This window comes from Alternaria rosae, assembly GCF_020736505.1.
Source record: "Alternaria rosae strain MPI-PUGE-AT-0040 chromosome Unknown BKA58scaffold_1, whole genome shotgun sequence".
Classification (NCBI taxonomy): Eukaryota; Fungi; Ascomycota; class Dothideomycetes; order Pleosporales; family Pleosporaceae; genus Alternaria; species Alternaria rosae.
Genome location: NW_025763570.1, coordinates 3,155,146 through 3,180,519, shown reverse-complemented (window position 1 = coordinate 3,180,519; position 25,374 = coordinate 3,155,146). Strand labels below are relative to the sequence as shown.

Genomic DNA, 25,374 nt, shown 5'->3' with positions numbered 1-25,374 from the left:
GTGAACGTGTAGTTATAACAACAACGCGTGGGTGAAATTATGAGAGACGAATGAATGCAATAGACGCAAGCGTCCACTATACGTATCGAATCGTGGTGATACTAGAATCGTCCATGATTTGATCTCAACTTTGAAACGTGTGCGGTCGATCGGCATCGTAACTGCGAGACAGCTTACAATCCAGAGACAGGCGGCAAAGCAATCCCCGGAGTGGTCCGCAAGGAGGGGCGTAGAGCTCTTATGAGAGGTGTTGAAGTAAGTGGCGCTTTCAATGTCTTCCTGAAATTTTCAATTTCCAGATGGTAACAAGCGAAGAAAGGCAAACCGTTTCCAATCGCACCCACAAGCGCTCTGCGTCCCTTTTTGCGGACCACTCTGGTGTTCTCTCTGTAACCTATCACGGGATAGTGATCGTCTAGGCGAGAGCGGTGATTGCACGTCAAGTGATGGTGGGCTGGACAGTGGACGACCTAGAAAGCAGAGCATGGTCAAGGAATCCCATGTGCTCGAGAGCATTGCGAACAGCAGCGAAAGACGCATCTCCGGCGTCCACGGATATAGCTCCAACGACGGCTTCGAAGGTGTTCGCCACCATGTCGTTAGATGGGCTACGCATCCCCAAGTTCATGATGATAAGCTTGTCCAGTCCAAGGTTGAACCCACGTTCGGCAAACTTCTCATTGCTGACGAGATCGTTGCGCATCTGGGTCCAAGCTGCGAGGCTGGAACGCTCACCTGGTATAATCAGTATTGAGGTATGTTAAGCGCCGTATTCTGGAAATACCATTGTAATCGCGCGCTTCGTACCACATAGTAGCTAGCACGGCATCGATGACAGCGTCTCCGACCAACTCGAGGTCTCTGTTCTTGTTGAAGAGGTGAAGTGTACCTTCGACGCGAAGAGGACAATTGGGTTCCTTCATCTGTAAGGCTTCTGCACATAGCAGCTTGTTCTTGAAGTGATATCCAGTTATGGTTTGGGCTTGCAAGATGCGGCTGTCCATATCGTTCATCTTTGCGGGATCTCTTCGGTTGGTCAGCTGGGCTTTGGTGTTAGTGAGTATAGCTTTGTGACAATGTCCTGCAGTTGACGACAGAGGCATGGCTTTTATCCATCTTCTGATTGTTTCTGCCTAGTGATCGGTTCGTTGCAAGCTTCACCGGTGACTGCGCCGCACTAAATGACTTCGTGTAACCACACTATGGGAGTTGTGTCGCTGGCGAAGGAGTAAGGCTGATAGCCCCCTAGATCAAGGAGCTGTGCCATGGACTGCCCATGCATCGATATACTGGCAGTGAACTGCTGTCAGAAGCGTCTGAACGCTGCACCATGTAAGATAAGACACGCTAGCCGTGATGAATGAAGCAGTGTGAGCTTGATTTTCCTGCAACAAAAGAAGCGTAGAGTGTCATTAAAACAAGGAGCGATATGACAAAGGGCAGGTTTCGCGGCGGTTGAATGCCCTGAACACTATACCCCATAAGGTGTTCAGAAGTGTGTCGTTGAGATCAGCACTTCGAGGGGTGTTCTGCGAAGTACCAGGCTGCATACTTCCAATAAGCTTTCACAAGGTTTCCAGACGACTTCCTAGATGCCCGAAAGAGGGGTACCGTTCTGCTGCACGCATTAGAAACCATACGCAGAAGACACGTTGATTTAGGCGCAGTAGACTTCGAGAGCGCAGGCTGGTAGCTCCAAGCGGGTGCGGCGTAGCTGTGGCTGGAATTTCATAGGCGAGACATCCCCAAATTTTCGAAGCGACAAAGAGGCGCCCCAGAAACGTCTTTTCCTTGCGTTCCAGTCTCCTCACGGAGACACAAACGCAGTGAGAAGCAGAAAGAGACGCCAACCATTCGTTAAGAGGATTTGGGGTCGCCTTGTCTAGCAGATCTAAGCTACAGCTGTGCGGAGATCTAGAAGTTTGCACACCAGTCAATAGAGTTTTACTGTTCAGGGTGAGATGAGAATGGCTTGAAACATTACCGTCAGGAATCTATGTTCGAAGGCCCCGAGAGATCGCATGACGCGCTGGACGGCATCGTCTCCTCCATCTTGATACACCGCACCAATCACGGCTTCAAGGGCTGTAGCCGCCATTTTTGGAGACACGGCAGGCTTGCTGTCAGCCGTAATGACGCATTCATCGAGGCCAACCTAGTATGCCCGGCGTGCCAGCGCATCGTTGCTCAGTGAGCCGTTGCGCAATTGCGTCCATTGGGCTTGAGAAAGCACTCGCCCTGCTATCATCAGTACCCCGCAGCACAGGAAAGAAGGCCGTTCGTTACCACTAGGATCACGATCATCAAACCAGGCACTGCACAGTACCTTGGCGAGCACTGCATCGCCCAAGACAGACAACCTTTTGTTGTTGCTCAGGCCGCAAAATCCCAAGCACCATTGTGTATCGACACAATCTGCGGAGCAACCATTTGCACAGCTTCGACAGCAATGCGCCTATCAGAGAAGGTATACCGGATTGATTCCTCCACTTCGCGCGCCTTCGTTTCGATGTGAATCATTGTAAGATGTGGGGACTGATATGTTGATGAGTCGAGATGGGAGGAGACGGAAGCTGCAACAGCTGTGGTGCGCTTCGCGTGATGATGCAGCTTATCTGGGTTTTCTTGGGCTACAGGCTCTACGAGAGGCTGCTGTCATGGCGCAAAGAGGAGGCGGGTTGTCACCATGATCAGCTTGAGAATCAGCCATACACCTTTCGATGAGATGTCCAGACCGGCATCGCCAACGCCGTGGAAACGCCTTTGCCCGCGCAATGATCGCATCTAGACCCCGGCGTGCCGACACCCGTTCCTGATGAGCGACGGCGCTACGCCAAACCTCTAGCTTCTTTCCCACTAGCACCGCCCTACGTCATACCAAAAACGCATGAAAACAGGCATCATGGGGTTCCCACCAAGCGGGATTAAACGTTAAGAGACTGGGCATGCCAGTCAGTCGACACACTCAGTACTTTTACTATCCGAATAAGCGGTCCGCGGACGTAATACCGACACGGATCTACCGGAAAGACCAACCACAAGGGTCTAGTCACTATGGCAGAAGAGATGGTGGTGCGCGGCCCTGCAGTTGTCCTCTCAAGTGTGCGACCTGCTGATTTGCTTTTTCGATAAACAGGAGCTCGGGTTCGAGGGTCTTGACAAGTTCACCGACAAGTATTTTGACAAAACCTACGATCGTCTTCCGGCGTTTCCCAAATCAGCAAAGAAGAAGCGCAAACTACAAGCGCAGTCAGGACAATACCGGCAAAACGCACAAGGCCAACCGGTTCAAAACGCACAGCAGCCGTCCTACCCAGCTCAAAACGCTTCGCGGCATCCTGACAAGGGGTACACTTCGCCTCGTTCTGCTGCACCGAAGAGTGTAGACGGTTATAATTCGGACCCAGAGATGTATGCGCCAGACTATGGACAAGACCGTTATGGACCAGACGCTCGGTACTACGAGACGGAACAGAACGATCACAGAGCGCCGGGACCAGGGTTCAAAGTCCCGCGCGGTCGCGACGGACCGAGTGATACCCGCGACATGCAGGTAGCAGTGCGCTCTACTCTGAGCAGTATGCTAGTCTTAAGCTAACGGACAATAGCCATACCCACAGCAAAATCAGCCTGACTATGGTCAACAACGCGGGTACGGGGGCGCCGGCGGTAGACCAGGTGCCCAGCGAAGAGGCTCGTCGTGGTCTCCGCCGCGCTCTGAGAGACAGGGCCGACGAGACACACGACGCCGTCAGTCGAACTCGCGCTCCCGGTCTCGTCATGACATGAAGAGCCGTCTGATTGCGACCGTTGGTGGCGCATTGGTGGGCGGCATAGCAGGCAACCAAGCGACCAAAGGCAAGAAGTACGACACTGTTGCGACGATTGCCGGAGCCATCATAGGCGGGGTTGGTGCAAAAGAGGCCGCGGGCCATTGGGACGAAAGGAAAAGGAAGAAGGAGCAGCAAAAAAACGGTGATTGGGAGGAGGACTCTGATGACAACAAGCGCAGGAATGACCGCAGGAGAGACGACAGATACGACCGCAACGATAGGTACGATGACCGATATGAGCGCGATGACCGAAGGAGATACTAGACATGCTTCAGGATGGTGGGCCCGGGCTGACAAGGTATGCGGGACTTTGGGGCTGGCGCCAGGCGTGCGCGACATTTCTTAGGGGCGAAGTTTTCAGCCCTCTGGTATGGAGTTCTGAATGGCGCAATTTGGCACACGATACCTTTGTACGATTTGACGAAAACTGGATGACATGCAGGAGGAGTAAACGTTTGCTGCGGGAATGACGTGCGACGGGCGTGCCATGTCTGCGACGTGATCTGATGCGAAGGGGAGGGGCCACGCGACGGTGGAAGTTCACAGGAGGCGCCAGGGGGCCGACTGTCGGTGCGGTGGTGGGCTGCCGTTCGTAATAATAGCCGATACACGAGGCACATCTCTATGCTTTTTCCGGCAAAGAAATTCCAGAAGGCTTCTGGAGGGTGTGAAGAAGTTTTGAAGCGGATGCGGGCGTGACAGACGCACTGTGTAGATATTCCCAAGCTTGATAGCGATGATAAGAGGCAAGGTTGAGCTCGGTGTTATAGCTAAGGCTGGTATGCGGTTTCGAGAAGCCTAGTAGAAGGTTAGGCTGATCCACCACGTTGCGGGACCAAGCCTCGTCCCGCAGTCTACCCATCATCTCTCCGAGCAGCACGCTTCAGTCACAAGAAATTATACACTACACAGAAGCCAGCACGCACCGACCCACTGCAGGTTCCCGAGCTGCCCTGACCCAAGCTTTCCGCCCGCCCAGCTGCAGCATTGCTCAGTCATTGTGCTACCCACCCGCTGTGCTTCGTCTGCATCCCGCTCCTTCGCCGAGCAATCATCTCGCAACCCAGAGACACTCGAGCAGCTGCACCGCGCATACCCACGCACCACCATGAGCTGGTGACTGCCCGACAACTGCATCGCCCCTTCCCCACCACGCACGAGCTCCTTCCCTAACCGTCTGACACCTGCCCCTCGCTCCTCCCCAACCGGCGAGTTTGCCTCTGGCGCCGCTGCCGGCCACCAACACGACGATGCGCCGATACAGGCCTGGAGGAGGTCCCGTGCGGGCTCATGGCGGCGTGCCGGTGCCTGATCCCTTTGCCATGGTACGCGCATACGACAGCGACTCCAATCCCGCCCGCCCGATACGTCCCTCCCCGCTGGCCGCCTCGACGATTCAGGGTCTACCGCTAGACCTGCTCGACCGCCTGCGCTCCTTCCCGCTGTTCCAGGCAGCCCCCGACTCCTTCCTCACACAGGTCGGCCTGCATCTCAAGCCGCAACTATACCAGCCTCATGACACAATTCTCACCGAGGGCGAGACGGGCAAGGCCATGTACTGGCTGGTCCGCGGAGCTGTGCGCGTGACATCGCGGGACCAGGAGAGCACATACGCAGAGCTGAAGCCCGGTGCTTTCTTTGGCGAGATCGGTATTCTCATGGACATCCCCCGCACCGCCACCATCATAGCCAACATGCGCTCGCTGGTAGTGCGACTGAACAAGGAGGACCTCATGAAGGAGCTGCCCGCGTTCCCCGAAGTGGAAGTGGCCATCATGCACGAAGCGCAGGAGCGACTGGCCATTTTGCAGCGCAAGAAGTCAGAGCTGGGAGCCAAGCGTCCTGCCATACCCATGCGTCAGATCACAGGCAAGCGCGACCGCGAAGATGGCGACGTGATCATGGCAGAGAGCGGCACTCTACGCGAAGGCGAGATCAATGCCTTCAAGAAGAGGAAGTCTCCAAGTCCGGGTCTCGCTGAAGCCATAGCCCATAGTGCCTTTGGAAGCGGCAGCATTCATGTGAGGCCGCTGCTCAAAGAGCTGCCTCTCTTCTCCGAGCTGCCCGACGACATCCTCCATTTCATAGGCATGCGCGCGCAACCCTGTTCCTTTGATCCTTTCACAGACATAATAAAACAGGGCACGCAGGGACGTGACGTCTTCTTCATCGTGAAAGGCGAGGTCGAAGTCATCAGCATGAACGTACCTGAGCAGAATGGCACCACTTCACCTAACATGGGTCGCCGGAAATCCATTGCAGCGGGCGAGCAACATTTCCAGGAAGTAAAGGCCCGATTGAGGCCCGGGCAATACTTTGGCGAGGTCGTCAGTCTCTCGCTTGCGCCACGCCGCACCGCCACGGTCCGCTCCGTATCGGCCGTTGAATGTCTCATGATCAGCGGTGACACTTTGAACCAGCTCTGGGAGAAGTGCACTCCAGATGTACGCCGACAGGTAGAGTCGGTCGCGAAAGAGCGGTTACGGACAGCCAATGACGAAGATGTACACATGCTGGACGCGAATAGTACACCCAACATCAACGATCTAGCCATAGCGGACCACATAATACCCCGTACACCACGACGCAAGAAGAGTGTGCCAACTGTCACCTTCAATGATACCCTCGACATCGACAATCCGGCGACACCCACCCGGAGAGACGAGAAGATGATGGAACCATTTGATCCAGACCCGTTTCTCAATGTTGATTTGGACAATGTCAGGTCGAGGTCAAGGAGAGGCTCACTGGCTCCACCCCCACCAGGATCAATACCGGATTCGCCATCCAGCCCAGCAAAAACTGATTTCCCCAAGTCACCATCGCCCGGTGGCTCGCCCCTTTCCCCATCACCATCATTTTCCATATCGAAGCATGCGTCCACTCCACCAGAAATGCCACTCGACTACAAACGCCCTCGGCTAGTCAACAGACCAAGCAGATATGGAAGAGGCATACTGTCGGATCAAGTGCTCACTAAAATTCTTGCGAATCTAGACATACACGAGCTGATGAAGTTGCGTGTAATCTCTTCGCACTGGAACAAGTTGATATCAGAATCGCCGGATATACTTCACGACCTCGATCTTACCAAATACAATCGCAAAGTCACGGACCGATCGCTTGTAGACGTAATATGCCCATTCGTAGGCAGTCGTCCAAGATACATCAACATTAGTAACTGCTTCCACGTAACAGACGAGGGTTTCGGCGAGCTAGCAAAGACTTGCGGTCCGAGTGTAAGAATCTGGCGCATGAAGAGCGTGTGGGACATCACTGGACCAGCTGTACTGGAGATGGTGCAGAAGGCGAAGGGTCTTGAGGAGGTTGATCTCAGCAATTGTAGGAAAGTAGGCGACAACCTTCTCGCTCGAGTGATAGGGTGGGTGGTTCCAGAGATGCCACCTCAGATGGCAATGGCGCATGCGCAACATCAAGCTCAGATAAACGGTCGCCGACAAGGAAAGGGTGCGAATCAGCCTGCGCCACAACCGTTACCTCCTGGTACTGTTGTTGGATGTCCGAAGCTGCGACGTCTCACGCTGAGCTACTGCAAGCACATCACCGATCGCAGTATGGCACATATCGCCGTCCATGCAGCAAACCGCATCGAGAGCATCGACCTAACAAGATGCACGACTATCACCGACGTTGGCTTCCAACACTGGAGTGTCTATCCGTTTCCACGGCTGACAAAGCTGTGTCTCGCAGACTGCACATACCTGACCGACAACGCAATTGTGTACCTGACGAACGCAGCGAAAGGGCTTAAGGAACTGGATCTCGTAAGTCTACTATCCTCTATAGGATGCTACGCAGAATTCCCTTACTAACGCACATCAGTCTTTCTGCTGCGCCCTTTCTGACACCGCGACCGAAGTCCTTGCTCTTGGCCTCCCTTCACTTACACACCTCAACCTCGCCTTCTGCGGCTCCGCCGTCTCAGACACTTCTCTTCGCTGCATATCTTTACACCTCCTCGAACTCCGGAATCTCTCTGTAAGAGGTTGTGTGCGCGTTACCGGCACAGGGGTTGAAGCCGTCGTTGAGGGTTGCAGAGATCTCGAACGCTTCGACGTTAGCCAATGCAAGAATCTGGGTCGATGGATTGAAGCTGGTGGTGTGGAGAGCGTGAAGAATCGCGGAAGAAACGTCAAGTTCATTTGTGTCAGTGATGGAAGGTGGAGAGATGGGAAGGGAAATGTAAGGAAGTGATGAACAAGACGACTTTGTATGGATACTATGTGTATGGTATATGTTAAGACGGTCGCGGCGATGCATTTTGCTGGTCTATGAAAGCGTGTACATTGGCTCATGATAGAGGAGGACTACGAAACGGATGTCGGCTTGATTGTATGTGTCCGGGTGGGGGTTTTCGCATCTACGCAAGATACCAGGCTTTTGTTGGGTGTATTAGCGATGTATTTGGAACGTTAGATCTCTTTGCTCATGGCGGCGGCTTCTTGTACGTTCTGGCCTCTTTTTCCACGAATTCACGGAAGAGCGAGTATAATCTCTCTTGGTCTTGTACTGTATTGTATTGCGAAGAACCCTTGCATCAGCGAGAACCCTCGGGGTCCAGCTTCGTCGCTCCTGCAATCTGATGGGTCGCTCTAGCTTCATTTGGATAGGCTTACTCTGGAGCCTAGACTATCCAGATGTCTCTACTCGCCCGGCAGCCCTTTATCTCACACAACCGCTCCCGCGCAGGCAATCTGAACGCAGTGTTGTACTATGCTAGTCAAACTTATCGATCTTACCACTCGGCTTCCTTACACAGCTCACGTCACTCCGCACGAAGAGTCGCTCGCCCACGACGTCAAAATCAGCGATGAAATCCAATCGAGCCCATATCTCGGAGTAATAGTGACCCCCCTTACTTGATCCTGATCGCTAACGGGCTTGATGGTAAGCTCAGGGAGGCTGAACGATTATCTCGTGAATGTAGCCGACATAAAGAAGAAGTGGGAGTGAGCATCGAGGAATACTCAAAATCACAATGTCTTACTCTCTGCTCGATGATGCAAGAGAAACTGCCTCGCGAGCTGAGAGATATGGTCTACGAAGCCCTACTTGGTGAACCTCAGAACTACTACGTCGACGACGATGGAGGCAGTTCCGGAAATCTTTGGCCAGCTAACACTGTGGTCTACAATCCTCACATCGGTGACAAGACGTTCGTCGGTGAAGAAAGACTCACTGAGTTGGCGGAAATGTGGTATCGACACTCAGTCTTCAAGCTCTTTGGAGATGCTACCGTGGCTTCTCTATTCCGCAACCAATCCTGGGCACTGCCTGATCTTGACCCCACTCGATTGATACGCCACGTATACATTTGTCTAAACCCCAGAGATCGTTATGGTAAGGTAACGGACGAGGCTGTGGAAGCTGGGAAAGAGCTTCTTCTGCCATCGGACTTCGAGCAGCTTGCGCAACTGCAGCAACTGGCGACCTTCACAATCGGTATCTACTTCGGACATTGGTACTACCATGGTGAGACGAGAGAAGACATGAAGATCTCCGTCGATGCAATGTCCAGAAGGGTCTTTCCAGTGTTGAAGCATTTAATCGCTTCCGGCGTGGGCGTCGCTGTTAAGATATACAAAGCGGAGCCTGTAAAAGTGGGATTGGAGCATCTCGATAGCGAGGGTTGGTCGAAGCTGCTTCGTGGAGTGCATCGCCGACAGTGAAACAAGGCCCAAGATCACTCACTTGAAAGGATTACGGCCAATATGGATGGGTATGAGAAGATACCTAGAAATCTTGATTGTGTCTAGTTCAGGCTAGTCAACGCCTGATCGAGACTAGCCACGCTTAGCCTCAATCTTCACCTGCGCATCTAGCTTTTGCGAACAAATCGTTGGTCTAGATATCATACAGCAGTTTCCATAACTCGCTTTATCCCCAGCATTTCATCAAACAATATGGCTTTCGATCCGACTCTTGTCTCCATGGACTGCGCTATGGACATCGATTGGTATTGTGGCTTGCCGGAGGACTTTGTCTGGGTATTAAGAAGTTTAATGGATGCTGGTACTAGGGTTGTCGTCATGGTTGTGGGCAGACCGACCTACAGTGTCAGCGTGAGCATGGAGCATCTCGACGATGGGGCCTGGTCCCAGTTGATGAGGCGATTGTGGCATCCGGACCTTCGATATTTGGAATAATTGTGAGGATGGTTATACCATTATGAATCTCTCCTGCAGTAGCATGTGACGTCTTTCGAGGCAAATCAGAGGCTGTACAGCATCGTGCATGAACTGTCAATTGATTGATCCTATGCCATTCCTCTTTTGTAGAGCAGAATGATGCTGCATTGCACTTGGCTTTGCATGAAGACGCACGCAGTTCCGCTCCAGGTCTCGCACAGTTTCGATGCTTCTAGGCACCACGTCCGAGACGTCTCGCTGTATCCGCCTCGAGTCTTGCGGATTGCCTTGACGGTCGCGCTGAGATGATGGTATGATAGACTCTATCCCTCTTTACTCCTTCATCCAAACCTCTTGCCGTATCCTTTGACCACGTCGTCTAATATGGTACGCATCCTCTTGCACCCTTCAATACCCACTGCCAGCATACCCTCTAACCTCTCCATTCGTACCCTGGTCTCCATGACGCACACAGCGACGTTATCGGTTTCCCCCAGTGTCCCTACCGTCAAGAACGGCAGCTCCAATTCCTCCTGGTTGTTGAGATCCAACAGCGGGTCATCGGCAGACGCGTTGTCCGCCGCTGACGCCGAAGCAGAAGAAGCGGCTGTGCAAGCGACCAGATAATCTGTCATTGGTATACCCGCATCGATAAGCGCCAATGTTGACGCATTGATACACGCAGCCAGCAATGATCCATCCTGCGAGATGATGTGGACATTCAATGTAATCGTCGAATGCGGGTAAAGATGCAGCAGCAACACGCCCTCGAATGCCGACCTTAGGCAGTGCTCCATCTCACTTGTCCGTTTGTCACTCTTCCTCTTCCTTCGTTCTACACCGCTGAAGCCAGCGAAATTTATCTCGACTTCAACTTTGGCCTGCTTGTCTGCGCCGCCTCTTTGCCCGCTCTGTTTGCCTTCGGCGGGTCCGGTAACGGAAACGAGGATCTTGGTGTTACCCATCTCGAGATATGACGACCCATCGGCGGCGGCTTGCGTGGAGATTTGCGCGTGAATTCTCCGTAATTCGTTCCAGCGGCGGCCATCGAGGCGGAGAAGCGCGAGAGAGTAGGTGCTGGTGTCTAGCGGCATCTTGGTGGCGTCGCAGGAGTTTAAAAAGGGCTATATATTGCACGACGCGATTCGCCGGCTCGTGACTGCGGTTCGTGAAGAGAGCTGGTTTGGGTGGAGCGTGCAATTGCGCGCGATGATGCGGGCTTGCAGGCTCGAGCTCCAGATTTTGGCGGAAGTTCTTGCAGGGATCTTCTGCTAGTCACGCCCCACACTCACGTGGGAGCGCGTTAACGTGTTTGGGCAGCTTGGTGGCGCTTCCTTTCACGCTCCACTCCAGGTGCATCCTTCCGTGACAATCGCCGCGGATCAGGACCGTGCGCCAATATGCGTTTATCAAGCGCCGGTACCAGTGAACAGCTGAGCAAAGTCACACAGCGTTCACAAACGACTCCTGCTACCCGCCACCTCAGCCATCATGTCTTTCAGTCGCGACAAGTCAAAGGATCGTCAAAAAGGGATAAGAGCCATCGCTGAAAGCGGCGAGGAATTCAGTGATGGCGACGGCGCGGAAGATGACGGCCTTGACATCATCAAATCGTCTAAGAAAGGTTTGGATCTCTCACAGTATATCGACGGTCAGTTGATGTTTCCTCGACCTTTGACAATGTGCTGATACCCGGTAGTCTTGACTCAAAGTCAGACTCAGTCGCAAAAGGCTGCAGACGAGATCACAGAAGACGAAGACGACGAGGATAATGATGACGATGCATGGAATCAACCACAGCCACGAACTAGAGATGTTACCAGTTCAGGTACCGATGACGATGAGTTGTTAGAGGCCGAGTATGATCGAAGGGCTGCTTACGAAAAATGGACCGGGCGCAAGACCGATAAACGCAAGCGCGCCGCTGCGGAAACCAACCGAATTCGCAGTGAAAAAAAGAGCAAAGCAACGGCTGCAGCCAGTATCGTAGGTCGCAGACCTCCACCTAAGAAGCAAACTGGTCATGGTCTGACAGGCTTCAGTACCGACACCTTGGCCGATGACGAGGGCGCTGTACCAGCTTTCCTAGACGACCCGATACCTGATTACTTCATATCGCGACAGAAAACACTCAAGAAGTTGCACGAATCTGGACTGCGATACCCTCCCAGTTATCATGACGTTAACTGGTACAACGCGGGCACTGCAGAGAAGCCAAAACTAGACAATTCCGTGCAGCAGCAGCGTGAGAAGAAGGATATCAGACTCCGCGAGTCGCATGGAATCATACCGGGACCCATCGCTCGATGGCTGCGCGACTACCAAGTTGAGGGCGTCCAATTCTTGCAGGAGAAGTTTGTCAAGCAGACCGGTGCGATTCTAGGTGATGATATGGGACTGGGAAAGACTATCCAGGTCATCGCATTTCTTACAGCAGCCTTTGGTAAGACGGGCACTGAGCGCGATGCTCAATGCATGCGAAAGATCCGTCGAATGGGCAAGGCTCATTGGTATCCGCGAGTTCTCATCGTCTGCCCTGGTACGCTCATGCAAAACTGGGAAGATGAGCTCTCGAAGTGGGGCTGGTGGGAAGTCTACAGATACCATGGCTCCAACCTCGCAGACCGGAAAGGCGTCCTTGGCGCTGCAGCTAAGGGCATGTTAGAGATTATGATCACGACATATACGACATACCGCAATCATGAGAGCGAAATCAACACCATCGACTGGGACTGTGTCATCGCTGATGAGTGCCATCAAATCAAGAGCAAGGACGCCGAGATCACCAAAGCGATGAACAAAATCAACGCACTGTGTCGCATTGGGTTGACAGGTACCGCGATTCAGAACAAATATGAAGAGCTCTGGAACCTCCTCAACTGGGTACGACCTGGCGCATACGGGTCAGCCCAGGAGTGGAAGCAGAAGGTCAGCCTTCCGTTGAAGCTAGGCCAGGCTCACGATGCCACCAACGCACAGCTTGCCGATTCACGGAGTCGAGCTCAAGATCTCGTTCACAATATTCTACCTAGTGTCTTCCTTCGGCGTATGAAGACGCTGATCGCTGACCAGCTACCAAAGAAGAGCGATCGTGTCATATTCTGCCAGCTCACCGAGACCCAAGCTGACGCCTATCGAACCTTCCTAGAAAGCGACCGGTGTGAGTACATACGCACTTCAAGGGAAAAGTGCGATTGTGGGTCCCAGAAAAGCAGAGGTTTCTGCTGTTACGTGGATATTGAAGGCGAGAAGTGGTCAAACTTCATCTTTCCCTGCATGGTTACATTCCAGAAACTCGCAAATCACCTGGCCCTCATCGTGCCAATGTCGTGCGAAAATTCAGAGAAGCAAGCCAAAGATCTCCAAACACTGGAGATAGCTTGTCCGAGTACGCACAGGGATCTCTTCAAAATTCGCGACAACATCCTGGTACAGTCTCAGCGAGAGTTCTGCGGTAAGTGGAAAGTACTGCGGCGGCTACTCGACTTCTGGCACTCGAATGGGGACAAGGTCCTTATCTTCTCCCACTCTGTTCGTCTATTGAGGCTACTTAGAGGTCTCTTCGATGTCGACGGTACGAAGTACAACTTCTCGTACCTTGATGGCAGCATGAAGTACGAAGATCGGTCCCGGGCTGTTGCAGACTTCAACGCAGATCCCAATCAGTTCGTGTTCTTAATCAGCACTAAGGCGGGAGGAGTGGGTTTGAACATCACGTCGGCTAACAAGGTTGTCGTAATGGATCCGCATTGGAACCCAGCCTACGACCTTCAGGCTCAAGATCGAGCGTACCGCATTGGTCAGACACGCAACGTTGAAGTATTCCGACTAGTATCAAGTGGTACTATCGAGGAGGTGGTCTATGCTCGTCAGATCTACAAGCAACAGCAAGCGAACATTGGATATAATGCATCGGAAGAACGTCGCTACTTCAAGGGTGTGATGGATCAATCCACCAAAAAGGGCGAATTGTTTGGTCTGGAAAATCTCTTCACCTTCCAGGAGCACAGCGTGCTGCTTCGCGACATTATGCACAAGACGAACGTCGCGGAATCAAAAGCCGGTGTCAACGCTTATGACTTCCATGTCGATGAATCGCAGTATGACTCTGAAGATGAGGATATCCTTTCCAACAAGAACCTCGGCCTTGATGACGACGCTAATATTGCCGGCATCAAGAAGTTCGCTGATTCAATTCTTTCTACAACCACTGGTAGCAAGGGCAAGATGAGAGCCACAAGGCGCACTGGGCCTGATCCAATCAACGCAATTCTCGCGAAGGCTGGAGTTCAATATACGCACGAGAACTCGGAGGTCATCGGACGCAGCGAGATAGAAGCTCGACTAGGTAAACAGGCCATGGAGGTACGCAACGACATCGATCTTGCGGGAAAACGGGTGTTCCAGGGTACGCAGTCGCAATCTCAATCCCAGCATCAATCCGGTAATCGGGATGATGGGGATGAGACCGACGCTGAAGAAGACCACGAGGTCCATGCTACTGGTAGTGCGACGAAAGGCGAGTTCAAGATTAACTACCGATATAGACCGAGCGAGGATGTGCGAAAGCGCCAGTTCTGTAGCATGGCGGAGAGTATGGGCTTTGATGATCCGGTAGAGTTTGCGCTGCTTGTGGAAAGCAGTACGCAAGAGGAGAGGAGGAAGATGCTCGAGCGCTTCTATCGTGGGCGGAGGAGGCAGATGATGGGTGATCTTGATACACCGAAATAGCCTGCACAGTCGCTCTGGGTTTCGTGCACAGTCACTCAAAGGCTTTGAAGGAGGCAATTGCGAGTTTAGATATCCAGTTCGTCCACGATTGTGATGCTGTGGCTCTCGTTGCGTCGCACCTTCCTGCGTCGGCTCGCTAACCCCACATCCGCACCCGGCCATTCGGTAGCACTAGATCAAAGCTTTCCAAACTCGAACCTACAGTGCTCGAGCGAGAGAATTTGCAGGTTTCAGCCTTGACATGAAAGAATCACTAGAGATGTACCGCGCAAAGTAAACACCTCACGGTGCAAGCAATTCGCAAGAGCGTACCGACCTTGGCAAGGCTTGTGTTGTCGCATCTTACTTCTTCTCAGTCATGTCATGTGTCTTCATTTATCGTTCAAATACTTCATTAGCTTCTCGATCTCTTGTTCTTGTCATCAGCCAGGCAGGAAATTCTGCGCATTCATAAAGAGGCGTCTCTTCTGAAATGACTGAACTTACCCCCAGATTCAGGACATGCACCCGCTCCCAGTAATGTCATTGAGAGACCCTCCCGACTTTTCGCATCACTGCCGGGCTATGATCCGAGATTTAGCCAAGATACGACCATCGTTGGCTAGAGCATACCGCGGGGAACAACGTGCATCATGGTGCATATCCTACACTTCGGAACGAGCACGTCTTCCCGACCAGTGGAAGTAAAAGCCGATAGGGTAGTCGAGTCAAGACAAAGAAGCGCTAGCGGAAACGGATGGGCTTTTCTGGACTTTCTCTAGCGGTACGCGGATGTGTGTCGGAATGCAGCGAGTACCTCCGCAGTGGTATGGCAGTGGTTACAGTGCTAAGGAGGCTAGTTTTGCCATGGCAAAGATGGCCTTGGTAACCTCGTTGCACCGGGATTGCGGCTCCAAATTTTCGGCCGGGTACGGGCTGGAAAACGTTGCGCCAAACGTTACGACGAAGTTTGGCGTCTACTCCGACGCGCCTTTGCGAAGACAGTAGAGGGACGGTCTTTCTTTATCTCCAAGACACACGATTTTCACTTGGAGCATACTCACTCACTACACTGTTATTCTGGACAAGGCACCGAATTCTCATAACCGGCATGCGGCACGCCCCCGGATCGGACGTTTTTCAAATGCTCCGTTGTAGTGACTGTCGAGTCATTTACGAAGGGCGGAATGTGGAGTTGTGCGTCAGACACACCTTGCGCAGTTTTTCGTTTGCTCACATGACAGCTGAGCTACCAGCTCGAAAGGGTGTGTCGAACCGTTCGTTATATGTCATGAGCCTTCGTAGCGTGTGCGCGCACCCAATCACCAATCTGCCGGACCAGTATTCGGCGGAAATGAGGACTTAGCTTCGGGGGCTTTACCCCGACCCACGTTTCCCCCACAATGCACTCCACACTCATCGCCTTGGCAAATCGTCGGCTCCAGCTAATGGCAATCTCGACTGCGCCAAGGCCAATGAGAAGCTGGTTGTTGGTACGGGTTCCAAGACGACGGTCTATCCGAAGTTTCCCCAAGTAGAAGCAAGACTTCAAAGTCCCTCGGACGTAGCGCACATGTCGGCAACGCATCGTGACGGGGTGCATTGAAACCAGAGTACAAATACCTGGTTCAATACCGTAGACCGAGTGGTCAGTAGCATCTGACCTTATCCTTCACCTTCTGCCTCAACTCATACCACCGGCAAGATGGTCGCTCGCAACCGCAGTCAGCGCAAGCTGAACACCTTCACAACGCTGTTCTTTGCTGCAACAGCCATGTCAACAGCCATTCGAGTTCCGACTTCAAGTGGTGCAAAATACCCACGAATGACATCACGGTCAACAGATATGGACTCCGCACCATACCGAGATGCTTCTCTTTCGGTAGATGAGCGTGTGGAGGATCTCATTCAACGCATGAACATGGAAGAGAAGGCCGGACAGCTCTTCCAGCAGATCAGCTTCCCAGGACCTAACGGAACCCTATCGAACACAACTGCACCATCGATCCAAGGAAAGCACATGACACACTTCAACCTCAACGGTGCCATTACCGATGTACGCCAATCTGCCCGGTGGCATAACAGTCTTCAACAGCTGGCCCTAGACACTAGGCTCGGCATACCAGTTACGCTTTCTTCGGATCCCAGGCACACTTTTGTTGATGCCACCGGCAGTCAGATTGCGGCAGTTAAGTTCTCGCAATGGCCGGGAAGCTTGGGCTTGGCAGCGTTACGTGACGCTGAGCTCATCCACATCTTTGCGGATATTGCACGACAAGAGTACAAGGCTGTCGGAATCAGATCTGCTCTGCACCCTCAAATCGACGTAGCGACCGAACCGAGATGGGCCAGAATCACCACGACAATGGGCGAGAACGCCACGTTGACCGCCGAGCTTGTAGTCGCATACATCAAGGGCTTCCATGGCCCCGGTGAGTTCGGAAAAGATTCTGTGACCACCGTATCGAAGCATTTCCCTGGAAGTGGACCGGTCGAAGACGGTGAGGACAGCCACTTCACCTACGGCAAGAATGCCACATACCCAGGAAACAACTTCGAGCATCATCTCATCCCCTTTAAGGCTGCTATCGCAGCTGGCGCAAGGCAGATGATGCCTTACTACTCCAGGCCCATGGGCACCAAGTATGAGGAGGTCGCCGCTGGCATGAACAAGGGTATTGTCACCGATCTCCTCCGAGGCGAGCTCGGTTTCGACGGAATCGTCGTCAGCGACTGGGGTCTCATCACCGACGGTATTATCGCAGGGCAAGATATGCCAGCTCGTGCTTGGGGTGCTGAGAACCTGACTGAGCTTGAGCGTGCCGAGAAGATCTTGAATGCCGGTACCGACCAGATGGGCGGCGAGGAGCGCACTGACCTCGTTCTCGAGTTGGTAGAGAAGGGCATCGTGAGTGAGGAGCGCATCGACATGTCAGTTCGCCGTCTCCTCCGCGAGAAGTTCATCCTCGGCCTCTTCGACAACCCCTTCGTAGATCCCGAGGAGGCCGTGGCCAACGTAGCCAAGAAAGAATGGGTCGAAGCCGGATACGAGGCCCAGAAGAAGTCCATCACCCTGCTTACCAACAAGGAGTCAACTCTCCCACTCAAGGCTTCCGAATGCTCCAAAGCCAAGTTCTACGTCGAAGGTATCAACAGCACCTACCTAGAGGCTCGCGACCTGACCGTCGTTGCGACCCCTGAAGAAGCCGACTACGCCTTCCTCCGTATGGCCGCCCCCTACGAACCCCGCCCAGGTGGTTTCGAGAAGAACTACCATTCTGGCTCTCTCGAGTACAACAGCACCGAGAAGGCGCGCCAAGCAGCCATCTACTCTGCGGTCCCCACCATCGTTGATATCTTCCTTGACCGCCCTGCTGCTGTCCCCGAGATTGCCGAGCAAGCTCAAGCCCTCATGGTCAACTACGGCACTAGCCCTCAAGCCTTCCTCGATGTTATCTTCGGCGTTGACGGTAGCGGTCCGGAGGGTAAGCTGCCGTTCGATCTCCCGAGGAGCGACGAGGCGGTTGAGGCGAGCAAGGAGGATGTGCCGTTCGATACTGAGAACCCTGTCTTCAAGTTCGGACACGGGTTGAGGTACGAATAGAGAGATTGCGCTGTCGAGCCGCTTAGATAGATGACGACTTAACGGTCCTAAAGTTATGATAGCTTAATGTATTTGTTGATACCCAAACCCTCCGTTCGTTGGACGATGTGCTGTCTGTCTCGCTGCGCGTCGCAGCAGGGACGTAACGGCAGATCTTATGTGTTTGGGTGCGCGAACCGCGTAGCATGTGAGCCTACTCTCAAAGTGGGTGTGAGGAAAGGCTTGCGTTGATGCGCGGCAGGAAAGACCAACACGTGTAACCTGCTGAGTAAGCGAGACGCGTCTCCTCACCAGCCGCGTCGAGTATTCCTGACAGCTTCACCAGCATCCCCCCACCATCGATCATCAGCTAGGTATTTACGCGCATTAAGCACCGAATATTTCCAGTCACTTTCATTGGTTCCACGCTTTCAATGCTCTCCGCAATAGAATTCCATTCTGGACCGACTCTAACATTCCAGCTGCTCGGTGATGGCACGCTACCGGCTTTTTCGAAGATGCCGAACACAGCTGCAATCATCTTGCCCACACGCTCCTCTACGCACAAATGAAGAAATACAGGAAATACAGGAAATCAGATCAGCCTACCGCGCGCGTTGGACGAGCTTGTCCACCATTTCGTCAGTTAACATTCTGCCGTTCTCAGCCTGTGTTGACCGCCTTCCATGGCAGCCATTCCTCTTATGACTCCGCCTGGTCTATGGCACCCATGATATTGAACTCGACCTAACTGCGGGCTGTATAAAACCTTTGTGCTGTTTTGATCGTAAATCTACCTCTTCAGTTGGTATTGATCGAGCTTTTGGCGGCGGCGAAAGAGAGACCACGAAACTTGTCACCTAGTACAATGAACACCTGGACTTCCATCCGAAGATGCCAGGAAGGCGGAGCATGCGCGCCTACACTGCCCTGATTACTACATATAAGGAGAGTTACTCACTCGATCAAGTTACGACAACACATACTCCCAGGTGACATATGATATGCTTGCTACGACACCATAAGTAAGTCGTTCTCAACACTTCTCTTGCATGTCTAGCATCTCTCATTATGCATTTCCTCTAATATCTCCAGCCGAGGTGACCACCGCTTGTAAGAGCGTTTGCCTCTCAACACCCAGCGTGACCGACGCTCTCACCTTCCGCCTTCTACTTCTCGACGTGACTGCAGATTGCATGTTCTAGCGCCAAACAGCGAGAGTTCTTGTCTGTATATAATCTGCCCCCCCTCACACGCTTGTTCCATCTTTCCCTTCTATATCTACGAAAGCATTTCCGCTTCCAGCATCACACTACTAGGATATCTTTTCTATCTTTCCAATAATCGACAAAATACGTCAAGATGTCTAGAACCACCTCCTTAACCAACGAGCTCGTGTACCGTCCAGCGCGTGACCGTCAGACCGGTTATCGAGTCAACGACTTCGAGGTCTACGCTGACGGCAGCATGATCACGCATTGGCGCACATGTAAGGGCAAAAGCCCAAACTACGTTCACGAGCGAGATGTCTCTACTGTAGTAAAAATCAGCAACGCTATCGTAAGTTTCCTTCATTGTCAATGCTACTTCACTTCTTCTTCACCTTCACTTTCACCCGCGTATTTACCTACCAATTAATGACACCCATCCGGATCTGGTCGAGAACAACGCGAATGCGATGGACCAAATTATCTGGGGCATAAATCATCGTGACGACTGCCATCCTGGTGTCGAGTCCATCATCGGCAACTTAGCCTTGGTTGACCTCCTAGTAGTCCGTCACTTCAAGAAGTGGGGCGGTCTCGTTCTATCACCTCTTCGAGCAGCCCAAGGGCTACAGAACCCCCACGAGGTAGTCGCCGACCAACAGAAGCAGCGAGGACTGACTTGGGCCTCTGGTCGATCGCTGATGAAATACCCCAACTGGTAAGATATGGGATGGACTTTTGCTGGAGCAAGGTGAGACTGACATGAAGAGGCGCGAGACTCACGGTATGACTCCTCCTCCAGAGTTTCCAGAGCCGATCGAACCGCTTGTTTTTGCACCGGGTCCTCGTAATGAGTCCAGTCGGGGACGAGGTGGATACGGGGGCTGTGGTGGGTTCGAAAGTGGTTACTAGGGGTCAGCTCTACACGCTTGAGACGGAGCACATTGCGAACACGAAAATGCATGAGTTAATGAGCAAGCCGACTTGGAGATAAACGAACTCATTAGATAACTAGATGTCGTCGAGGGCCTCGCCATTATGGATCCTTTCTCTCCCCAGACCTCTTCGTGTACGCTAAGCTCACTACACCGCCATGCTCTTAACATCAGCAGTAAGCTTTAAGAAGTGATTGCCAGCATCCTCCTTGATCATCTCCGCAGCCCCCTCCCCAATACCATACGCCACCATCTGTGTATGCCCATTGTTAACCTTTGGAATGGAAGACACGTCCGCCACGCGTAGATTTCTGACACCGCGCACACGAAGCCGCGAGTCGAGAACAGCATTAGGGTTATCCGGTTTACCCATCGCGCAGGTACCGGATGCGTGGTAGCCTATGTCTCATCATTAGCATCTCTCCATGAATGCGATCGCCAAAGTAGCGTATAAACTTACAAGTCGTGGCATGTTCCCTAACATGCGGCTCCCACTCCTCTCTGGTCTCGAAGCCATGATGTGCGAGGGCATCAGGCCAACTTCCCTTGATTAAACCCCTTGTCCCCTTTCCCTTCGTAACAATTTCATTCGCAAATCGACATGCCTCGGTCATAACCAGCATATCCAGTGGATCCTCCAGATACGCATGATCGACAATGGGGTTTTCGAAGGGATCGGCCGACTTCAGCGTCACGCTACCTCTGCTATGCTGGTTGAAGAGTAGTGCACACATGGCGAAGGCTTGTTTGTGATCAGTAGGGAAGTCAGCGTATTGTTTGGGACCGCCGTAGAGTTCGGTGTTCCAGAATTCAATGTTTGGTTGCGAGGGAGTGAGGCCCATAGGATCGCGTCCGGGTTGACGGGGAGCATCTGTCCACAAAGGTGAGTCTTGGAGGCGCTCGTCTAGGCGCGCGTAGCCGAATATGCCGAAGGGGAAAGTGGATAGAATGCCTGTCTTCTTTTCTTTGTATAGCGCGTAGGTGGAGGTCATGGCGTCGTCGTGATATGCGAGGTGGTCGTTTGTGAGGTTGGGTTCGGAGACTTCGTAGAAGATGAAGCAGAGGATGTGGTCCATGAGATTGCCACCTACACCTGGCAGATCAACGCGACACTCGATACCATGTTTTTCTAGTTGTTCCTTTGGACCGAGGCCGGAGCGCATCAAGATCGGTGGGCTGCAGTATGCGCCCGCTGCGACAACGACTTCTTTTCTCGCGTGATAATCAACCTTCTTGCCATTCTTCGATATCGTAGCGACACCTGTTGCTGCGAGATCTCCGGCATCTTGATTGAAGAGCAACTTGTCAACAGTCACTTCAGTCTTGATCGTGATATTCTCTCGTCGATAGCCCTTCGTGATAAAGTCGGCAGCTGTACTCCGTATGCCTTGATGCACTGTTCGCGGTACATCGCCACAACCATGCGGCGTCTCTCCGGTTGAGAACATGTCTGCGTGGTAGGGAAGACCCTGGTCGACAAGGCTTTCCCTAACACGTTCAGATATGGGTGCTAGGTCGTGTGGTTCGGTGTGTAGGGGTCCTGACGAGCCATGAACTGACATATCCGCTTTGTGCCAGTCCTTCTCATGGAATGTCTCGGACTGTATGAGGGTCAGCTTGCATGCTCCAATATCTCCGCACTTCCAGAACCGACCTTCTTCATATACTCAAACATCTTATCACCAGTCCACTCATCCAACTCCCAGTCATCATAGTCCTGCTTCGTGCCCCGTATACAAAGCGTGCCGTTCACGCCACTCGATCCACCAAGGAAGCGCCCTCTGCTGACCTTGACTTGCCGGTTGTCGACCTTGGGCATGGGCTCCGTGACGATGTTCCAATCTGTTTCTTTGTCGAAATTCTGGCTCCATCTGCGGCGATCTACTCAGCATGGATTGTAAACAACATCACGAAAGGCTGGCTTACCCTCCCGCCATATGTACATTCTCAAGGTCAGCATTGTCGGGTCCGGCTTCTAGGACGAGGATTTTGGCATTGAGATCCTCGGCGAGACGCCCTGCTATTACACAGCCTGATGTGCCGCCACTGACGAATAGAAGTTAGTGATAATACTTCGGGAAACGCTGCAGGTGCTTTCACAGGGAGTCAACTTACCCGCAGATGATGTAGTCGTACACTTCCGTAGGGTCAACCGAATCGACGCGTTCAAGAGACATGGCCAGTATTCTAAGTAGTTGATTGGGAAGACTCGACTCCCGATGCGCAGCACGAGGTAAGAGCCCATATAAAGTCGCCTAGTTGGTCCAGAGCTATGTGCCACGGAATGAGGCCGCAGTGCACGGTAGCACAACCGGATATGGTTCTATAACACGACATGCGCTAGACCTAAAGACTACTGTGCATTAACCACGCTCTTTTGATTTGCAAATCCCACTGAAGTTTAACCAATAATACAAGCAGACGTGAAGGATTTGGAAGACTCGCATCATTTTGCCTAGACGCATACGCAACTTCCTACTCCATGTAGGCCTCCATTTGCCAGGAGGGCGGAATGAGTCCGAACAGGTCGATCACGCAGCATTTAAGGTTCGGGCCTAGTCCATCTTCTTGGCTGTCTAGGAAGAAGCAAGGCCAAAGGGCGCAGACAAATGGGGTAGCGCGAGAGACGGACGAATGAGGCGGAAATGGTCGAAGTATAGCGCTCTTTGCGTTTGTGCCCGGTCGTGGAGATGTGCATGCTGGCGCGTGAAGTTGCATTGCGGGGTAAACCCATGTATCCGAAGGGTCTACCTAGGTATGCATACTAGCCTACCCAGCTCAAGTATGTTGATCCAAAGAACGCAGCTCTTCGACGCTCTATCGTATAGTGACATGTCCTAAATACTAATCCATATCCTTCGCTTCGTAACTTCCGTGACCGAGGACGTCCTCTCGCGCGTCGTATGTACAACCGTCTCCCCCTCCGTTGAGGTCTTGGTCGATTCCGACTCTGGCTTCTTCCTGTCCTTGGTGATCGCTGGATATCTTGTGTCCACTGCTACACGCTCATAAACACTCGCCAAGATCCCGAATAGGAAACAGAGCAGCAAGACCAAATCAACAATGTGTACACCCCACCACCAATGCTGAACCCCAACTCCACACGTGCTAAACTCGAAGACCCACTCGCCTTTCCCGCCTTTGCTTTCATCGAACCACGCTGATAGGAAACCTGCGTAGCCTGAATACTCTCCCATCATGCTACGGAGCGTGATCTCGCGGATGTGAGGGACGTCGTTAATGGAAGTGCATTCGTTGGCTGGGGTGATGTCGTATGGACGCGGCGGGAACCGACGAGCCTTCCATTTCGGCGGTGCGGGAGGTTCAGGCTCTGGGGTAGGCTCTGGGGTAGGCTCTGGTGCAGTTTCAGATGCTGTCTCGTCCGGGACTACATCGGATTCAGCAATCGTGTCGTTAGCGGCTACAACATTGATGTCGACGCCATCGATATCCATCGAAGTAGCAATCATGGTATCGTTTGTAGTGCTCGCTGGCCAGTATGCTTCCTCTCTCTTCACATGAGCCACTTGACACGCATCGTCCACGCCGGGTTGACGAATATAGTGTACAACATCGCAGCCAGCGTGATCATGTCCGTTGAGTATTATACCCCTTCTGCCCTGTCCCTTGCCTTCGGCGTCTTTGTTCGCACTCATGCCAAACAATCCCTCAAGAACGATCTTGCTAGCATGGCCTGAAAGCATGTTTTGCTCCTTCACTCCTTGACCGCCCTCAAAGAAGTCGAAGTATGGGCTATCGACACAGACACCTTCCTCCTTCTCGAGCGGGATATGGGTGAGGAGTATGGTAGAGTGCGTCTTGTCGTTGACTGGAAGGGAGCTGGTTATGATGTGGTTCATGTAGGAGTAGGTCTCGGTTTGAAGGTCGGAAGACCAGGCGGGTGTATCGAGATTCATCGAGTTTAGGATGATGAGGCGGAGCGTCGGAGGTCTGGGCAGGTCTGGTGTAGAGGATTCGGTGGTCTTGTTTAAGCGCAGTGTGTCCGGGAGCGTGAACCAAATATCCCAGTTGGAACTCCCAAAGGCCTTTTCGAATCGCTCGATGCGCGACTCGTCGATGTCGCCAGCGTAACCGACGTCGTGGTTTCCAACGATGTTGATGACGCGCTTTTCCCAATTTTGATCAGCACCCAGCACTTCTGTTGTACCACCCCACAGTGCCTTCCTCTCTGGTTTCGGCTCCTCGTCTATCGCCTCTTCTCCTGAAACGTCCTGTTCCGTTGTAGGCTCTGTTGGCGGCTGTTCTTTCTTCCCAGGCTCAAGAGCACCAAAGATGGCATCCGGCACCTTCTCCAATCCCCTCATGACAATGTTCCAATAACGCCCTGCCCGCTTCGTGAACTCGCCATCTGTGACCCACTGACTGCCCAGCAAGTCACCAAGTACACTGATATGTGTGGGTTCAGTCCACCACCGTAGGCTTCTTACAATGTGCGAAAGATACCAGTCGTTCCCCCAGAGATCTATAGCCTTCCTTTTCCCCTCGAGCCATCTGCCAACATCTTTCACAACACCTCTTGCTGCTTGTTCTACAATGTCTCGTCTCTGGGTTGAGTTGGCCGCATCGCGCAGATCCGGTACGAGCTTCTCGATCGATGGAAAAATGAGCGCATTCGGGTCGGGGAGTGAAGAGTCGCCCTCGAGCTGGGGATCACCGAGGGAGAGGAGACGGAAGGGTGCGATGGCTTGCGCCTCCGTAGATGGGGGCTTTGGGAATGCGCAACCGTGGAAAATGGGGTACAAATACAGCCATGTCGTGCCAATTAAGGCTATCGGACACAGCAGCAGGGCGACGCGGAAAAGAAATCTCGAGAGCTGCATCTATGCATGTTCGGGGCCGGAAAGGGGACGGCGCTGTTATTTTCACATGCCACACGTTGCGCGCGCGTCGACAGCGTCTTGGCCGCGGAGGTCATGCAGGGGTGGTGACATCAGC

The 25,374-nt window shown here is 52.9% G+C and overlaps 10 protein-coding genes across 10 annotated transcripts; 6 read left to right on the top strand and 4 right to left on the bottom strand.

The window, feature by feature from the left end:
* Positions 1–439: 439 nt before the first annotated feature.
* Positions 440–1,013, bottom strand: BKA58DRAFT_396784 (ribonuclease III domain-containing protein; the record flags this gene model as incomplete). The annotated part of the gene is made up of 2 exons (XM_046171385.1): positions 440–735; positions 785–1,013. 2 exons carry the CDS (start codon positions 1,011–1,013, stop codon positions 440–442), a joined length of 525 nt encoding a protein of 174 aa, XP_046031384.1.
* A 1,864-nt stretch (positions 1,014–2,877) lies between these two features.
* BKA58DRAFT_20607 (uncharacterized protein) lies at positions 2,878–4,590 on the top strand. The gene is made up of 3 exons (XM_046165942.1): positions 2,878–3,072; positions 3,137–3,553; positions 3,609–4,590. Exons 1-3 carry the CDS (start codon positions 3,055–3,057, stop codon positions 4,095–4,097), a joined length of 924 nt encoding a protein of 307 aa, XP_046031383.1. The 5' UTR covers positions 2,878–3,054; the 3' UTR covers positions 4,098–4,590.
* BKA58DRAFT_20608 (cyclic nucleotide-binding domain-containing protein) lies at positions 4,591–8,147 on the top strand. The gene is made up of 2 exons (XM_046165944.1): positions 4,591–7,618; positions 7,677–8,147. The coding sequence occupies exons 1-2, from the start codon at positions 5,084–5,086 to the stop codon at positions 8,046–8,048; spliced, it is 2,907 nt and encodes a 968-aa protein (XP_046031382.1). The 5' UTR covers positions 4,591–5,083; the 3' UTR covers positions 8,049–8,147.
* Positions 8,148–8,539: 392 nt separating this feature from the next.
* On the top strand, positions 8,540–9,614 carry BKA58DRAFT_20580 (uncharacterized protein). Its single transcript, XM_046165936.1, has one exon. It carries the CDS (start codon positions 8,852–8,854, stop codon positions 9,521–9,523), a length of 672 nt encoding a protein of 223 aa, XP_046031381.1. The 5' UTR covers positions 8,540–8,851; the 3' UTR covers positions 9,524–9,614.
* A 490-nt stretch (positions 9,615–10,104) lies between these two features.
* On the bottom strand, positions 10,105–11,243 carry BKA58DRAFT_20582 (exosome complex exonuclease RRP41). Its single transcript, XM_046165937.1, has one exon. It carries the CDS (start codon positions 11,074–11,076, stop codon positions 10,324–10,326), a length of 753 nt encoding a protein of 250 aa, XP_046031380.1. The 5' UTR covers positions 11,077–11,243; the 3' UTR covers positions 10,105–10,323.
* Positions 11,244–11,317: 74 nt separating this feature from the next.
* On the top strand, positions 11,318–14,964 carry BKA58DRAFT_20551 (P-loop containing nucleoside triphosphate hydrolase protein). Its single transcript, XM_046165926.1, has 2 exons — positions 11,318–11,633; positions 11,682–14,964. Exons 1-2 carry the CDS (start codon positions 11,474–11,476, stop codon positions 14,711–14,713), a joined length of 3,192 nt encoding a protein of 1,063 aa, XP_046031379.1. The 5' UTR covers positions 11,318–11,473; the 3' UTR covers positions 14,714–14,964.
* Positions 14,965–16,397: 1,433 nt separating this feature from the next.
* BKA58DRAFT_396779 (periplasmic beta-glucosidase precursor) lies at positions 16,398–18,847 on the top strand (the record flags this gene model as incomplete). Its single annotated transcript, XM_046171383.1, has 3 exons — positions 16,398–18,286; positions 18,350–18,483; positions 18,684–18,847. The coding sequence occupies 3 exons, from the start codon at positions 16,398–16,400 to the stop codon at positions 18,845–18,847; spliced, it is 2,187 nt and encodes a 728-aa protein (XP_046031378.1).
* Positions 18,848–19,637: 790 nt separating this feature from the next.
* On the top strand, positions 19,638–20,395 carry BKA58DRAFT_434251 (uncharacterized protein; the record flags this gene model as incomplete). Its single annotated transcript, XM_046173254.1, has 3 exons — positions 19,638–19,835; positions 19,939–20,201; positions 20,254–20,395. The coding sequence occupies 3 exons, from the start codon at positions 19,638–19,640 to the stop codon at positions 20,393–20,395; spliced, it is 603 nt and encodes a 200-aa protein (XP_046031377.1).
* BKA58DRAFT_20519 (glucose-methanol-choline oxidoreductase-like protein) lies at positions 20,386–22,925 on the bottom strand. The gene is made up of 5 exons (XM_046165919.1): positions 22,534–22,925; positions 22,345–22,464; positions 22,073–22,289; positions 20,879–22,019; positions 20,386–20,817 (listed from the first exon to the last, which is right to left on the bottom strand). The coding sequence occupies exons 1-5, from the start codon at positions 22,593–22,595 to the stop codon at positions 20,567–20,569; spliced, it is 1,791 nt and encodes a 596-aa protein (XP_046031376.1). The 5' UTR covers positions 22,596–22,925; the 3' UTR covers positions 20,386–20,566.
* Positions 22,926–23,255: 330 nt separating this feature from the next.
* On the bottom strand, positions 23,256–25,259 carry BKA58DRAFT_303973 (uncharacterized protein; the record flags this gene model as incomplete). Its single annotated transcript, XM_046166998.1, has 2 exons — positions 23,256–23,771; positions 23,811–25,259. 2 exons carry the CDS (start codon positions 25,257–25,259, stop codon positions 23,256–23,258), a joined length of 1,965 nt encoding a protein of 654 aa, XP_046031375.1.
* Between the last annotated feature and the right edge of the window lie 115 nt (positions 25,260–25,374).

Excerpts from the sequence above, each read along its gene's own strand:
- BKA58DRAFT_20607 (XM_046165942.1), top strand. Across the intron at positions 3,554-3,608 it reads GTGATACCCGCGACATGCAG|CCATACCCACAGCAAAATCA; the intron begins GTAGCAGTGCGC and ends AACGGACAATAG.
- BKA58DRAFT_20608 (XM_046165944.1), top strand. The coding sequence starts at position 5,084 with ATGCGCCGATACAGGCCTGGAGGAGGTCCCGTGCGGGCTCATGGCGGC. Across the intron at positions 7,619-7,676 it reads GGCTTAAGGAACTGGATCTC|TCTTTCTGCTGCGCCCTTTC; the intron begins GTAAGTCTACTA and ends AACGCACATCAG.
- BKA58DRAFT_20580 (XM_046165936.1), top strand. The coding sequence starts at position 8,852 with ATGATGCAAGAGAAACTGCCTCGCGAGCTGAGAGATATGGTCTACGAA.
- BKA58DRAFT_20582 (XM_046165937.1), bottom strand. The coding sequence starts at position 11,076 with ATGCCGCTAGACACCAGCACCTACTCTCTCGCGCTTCTCCGCCTCGAT.
- BKA58DRAFT_20551 (XM_046165926.1), top strand. The coding sequence starts at position 11,474 with ATGTCTTTCAGTCGCGACAAGTCAAAGGATCGTCAAAAAGGGATAAGA. Across the intron at positions 11,634-11,681 it reads TCTCTCACAGTATATCGACG|TCTTGACTCAAAGTCAGACT; the intron begins GTCAGTTGATGT and ends GATACCCGGTAG.
- BKA58DRAFT_20519 (XM_046165919.1), bottom strand. The coding sequence starts at position 22,595 with ATGTCTCTTGAACGCGTCGATTCGGTTGACCCTACGGAAGTGTACGAC. Across the intron at positions 22,290-22,344 it reads AATGTACATATGGCGGGAGG|ATGGAGCCAGAATTTCGACA; the intron begins GTAAGCCAGCCT and ends AGATCGCCGCAG. Across the intron at positions 20,818-20,878 it reads TAGGGAACATGCCACGACTT|GCTACCACGCATCCGGTACC; the intron begins GTAAGTTTATAC and ends GATGAGACATAG.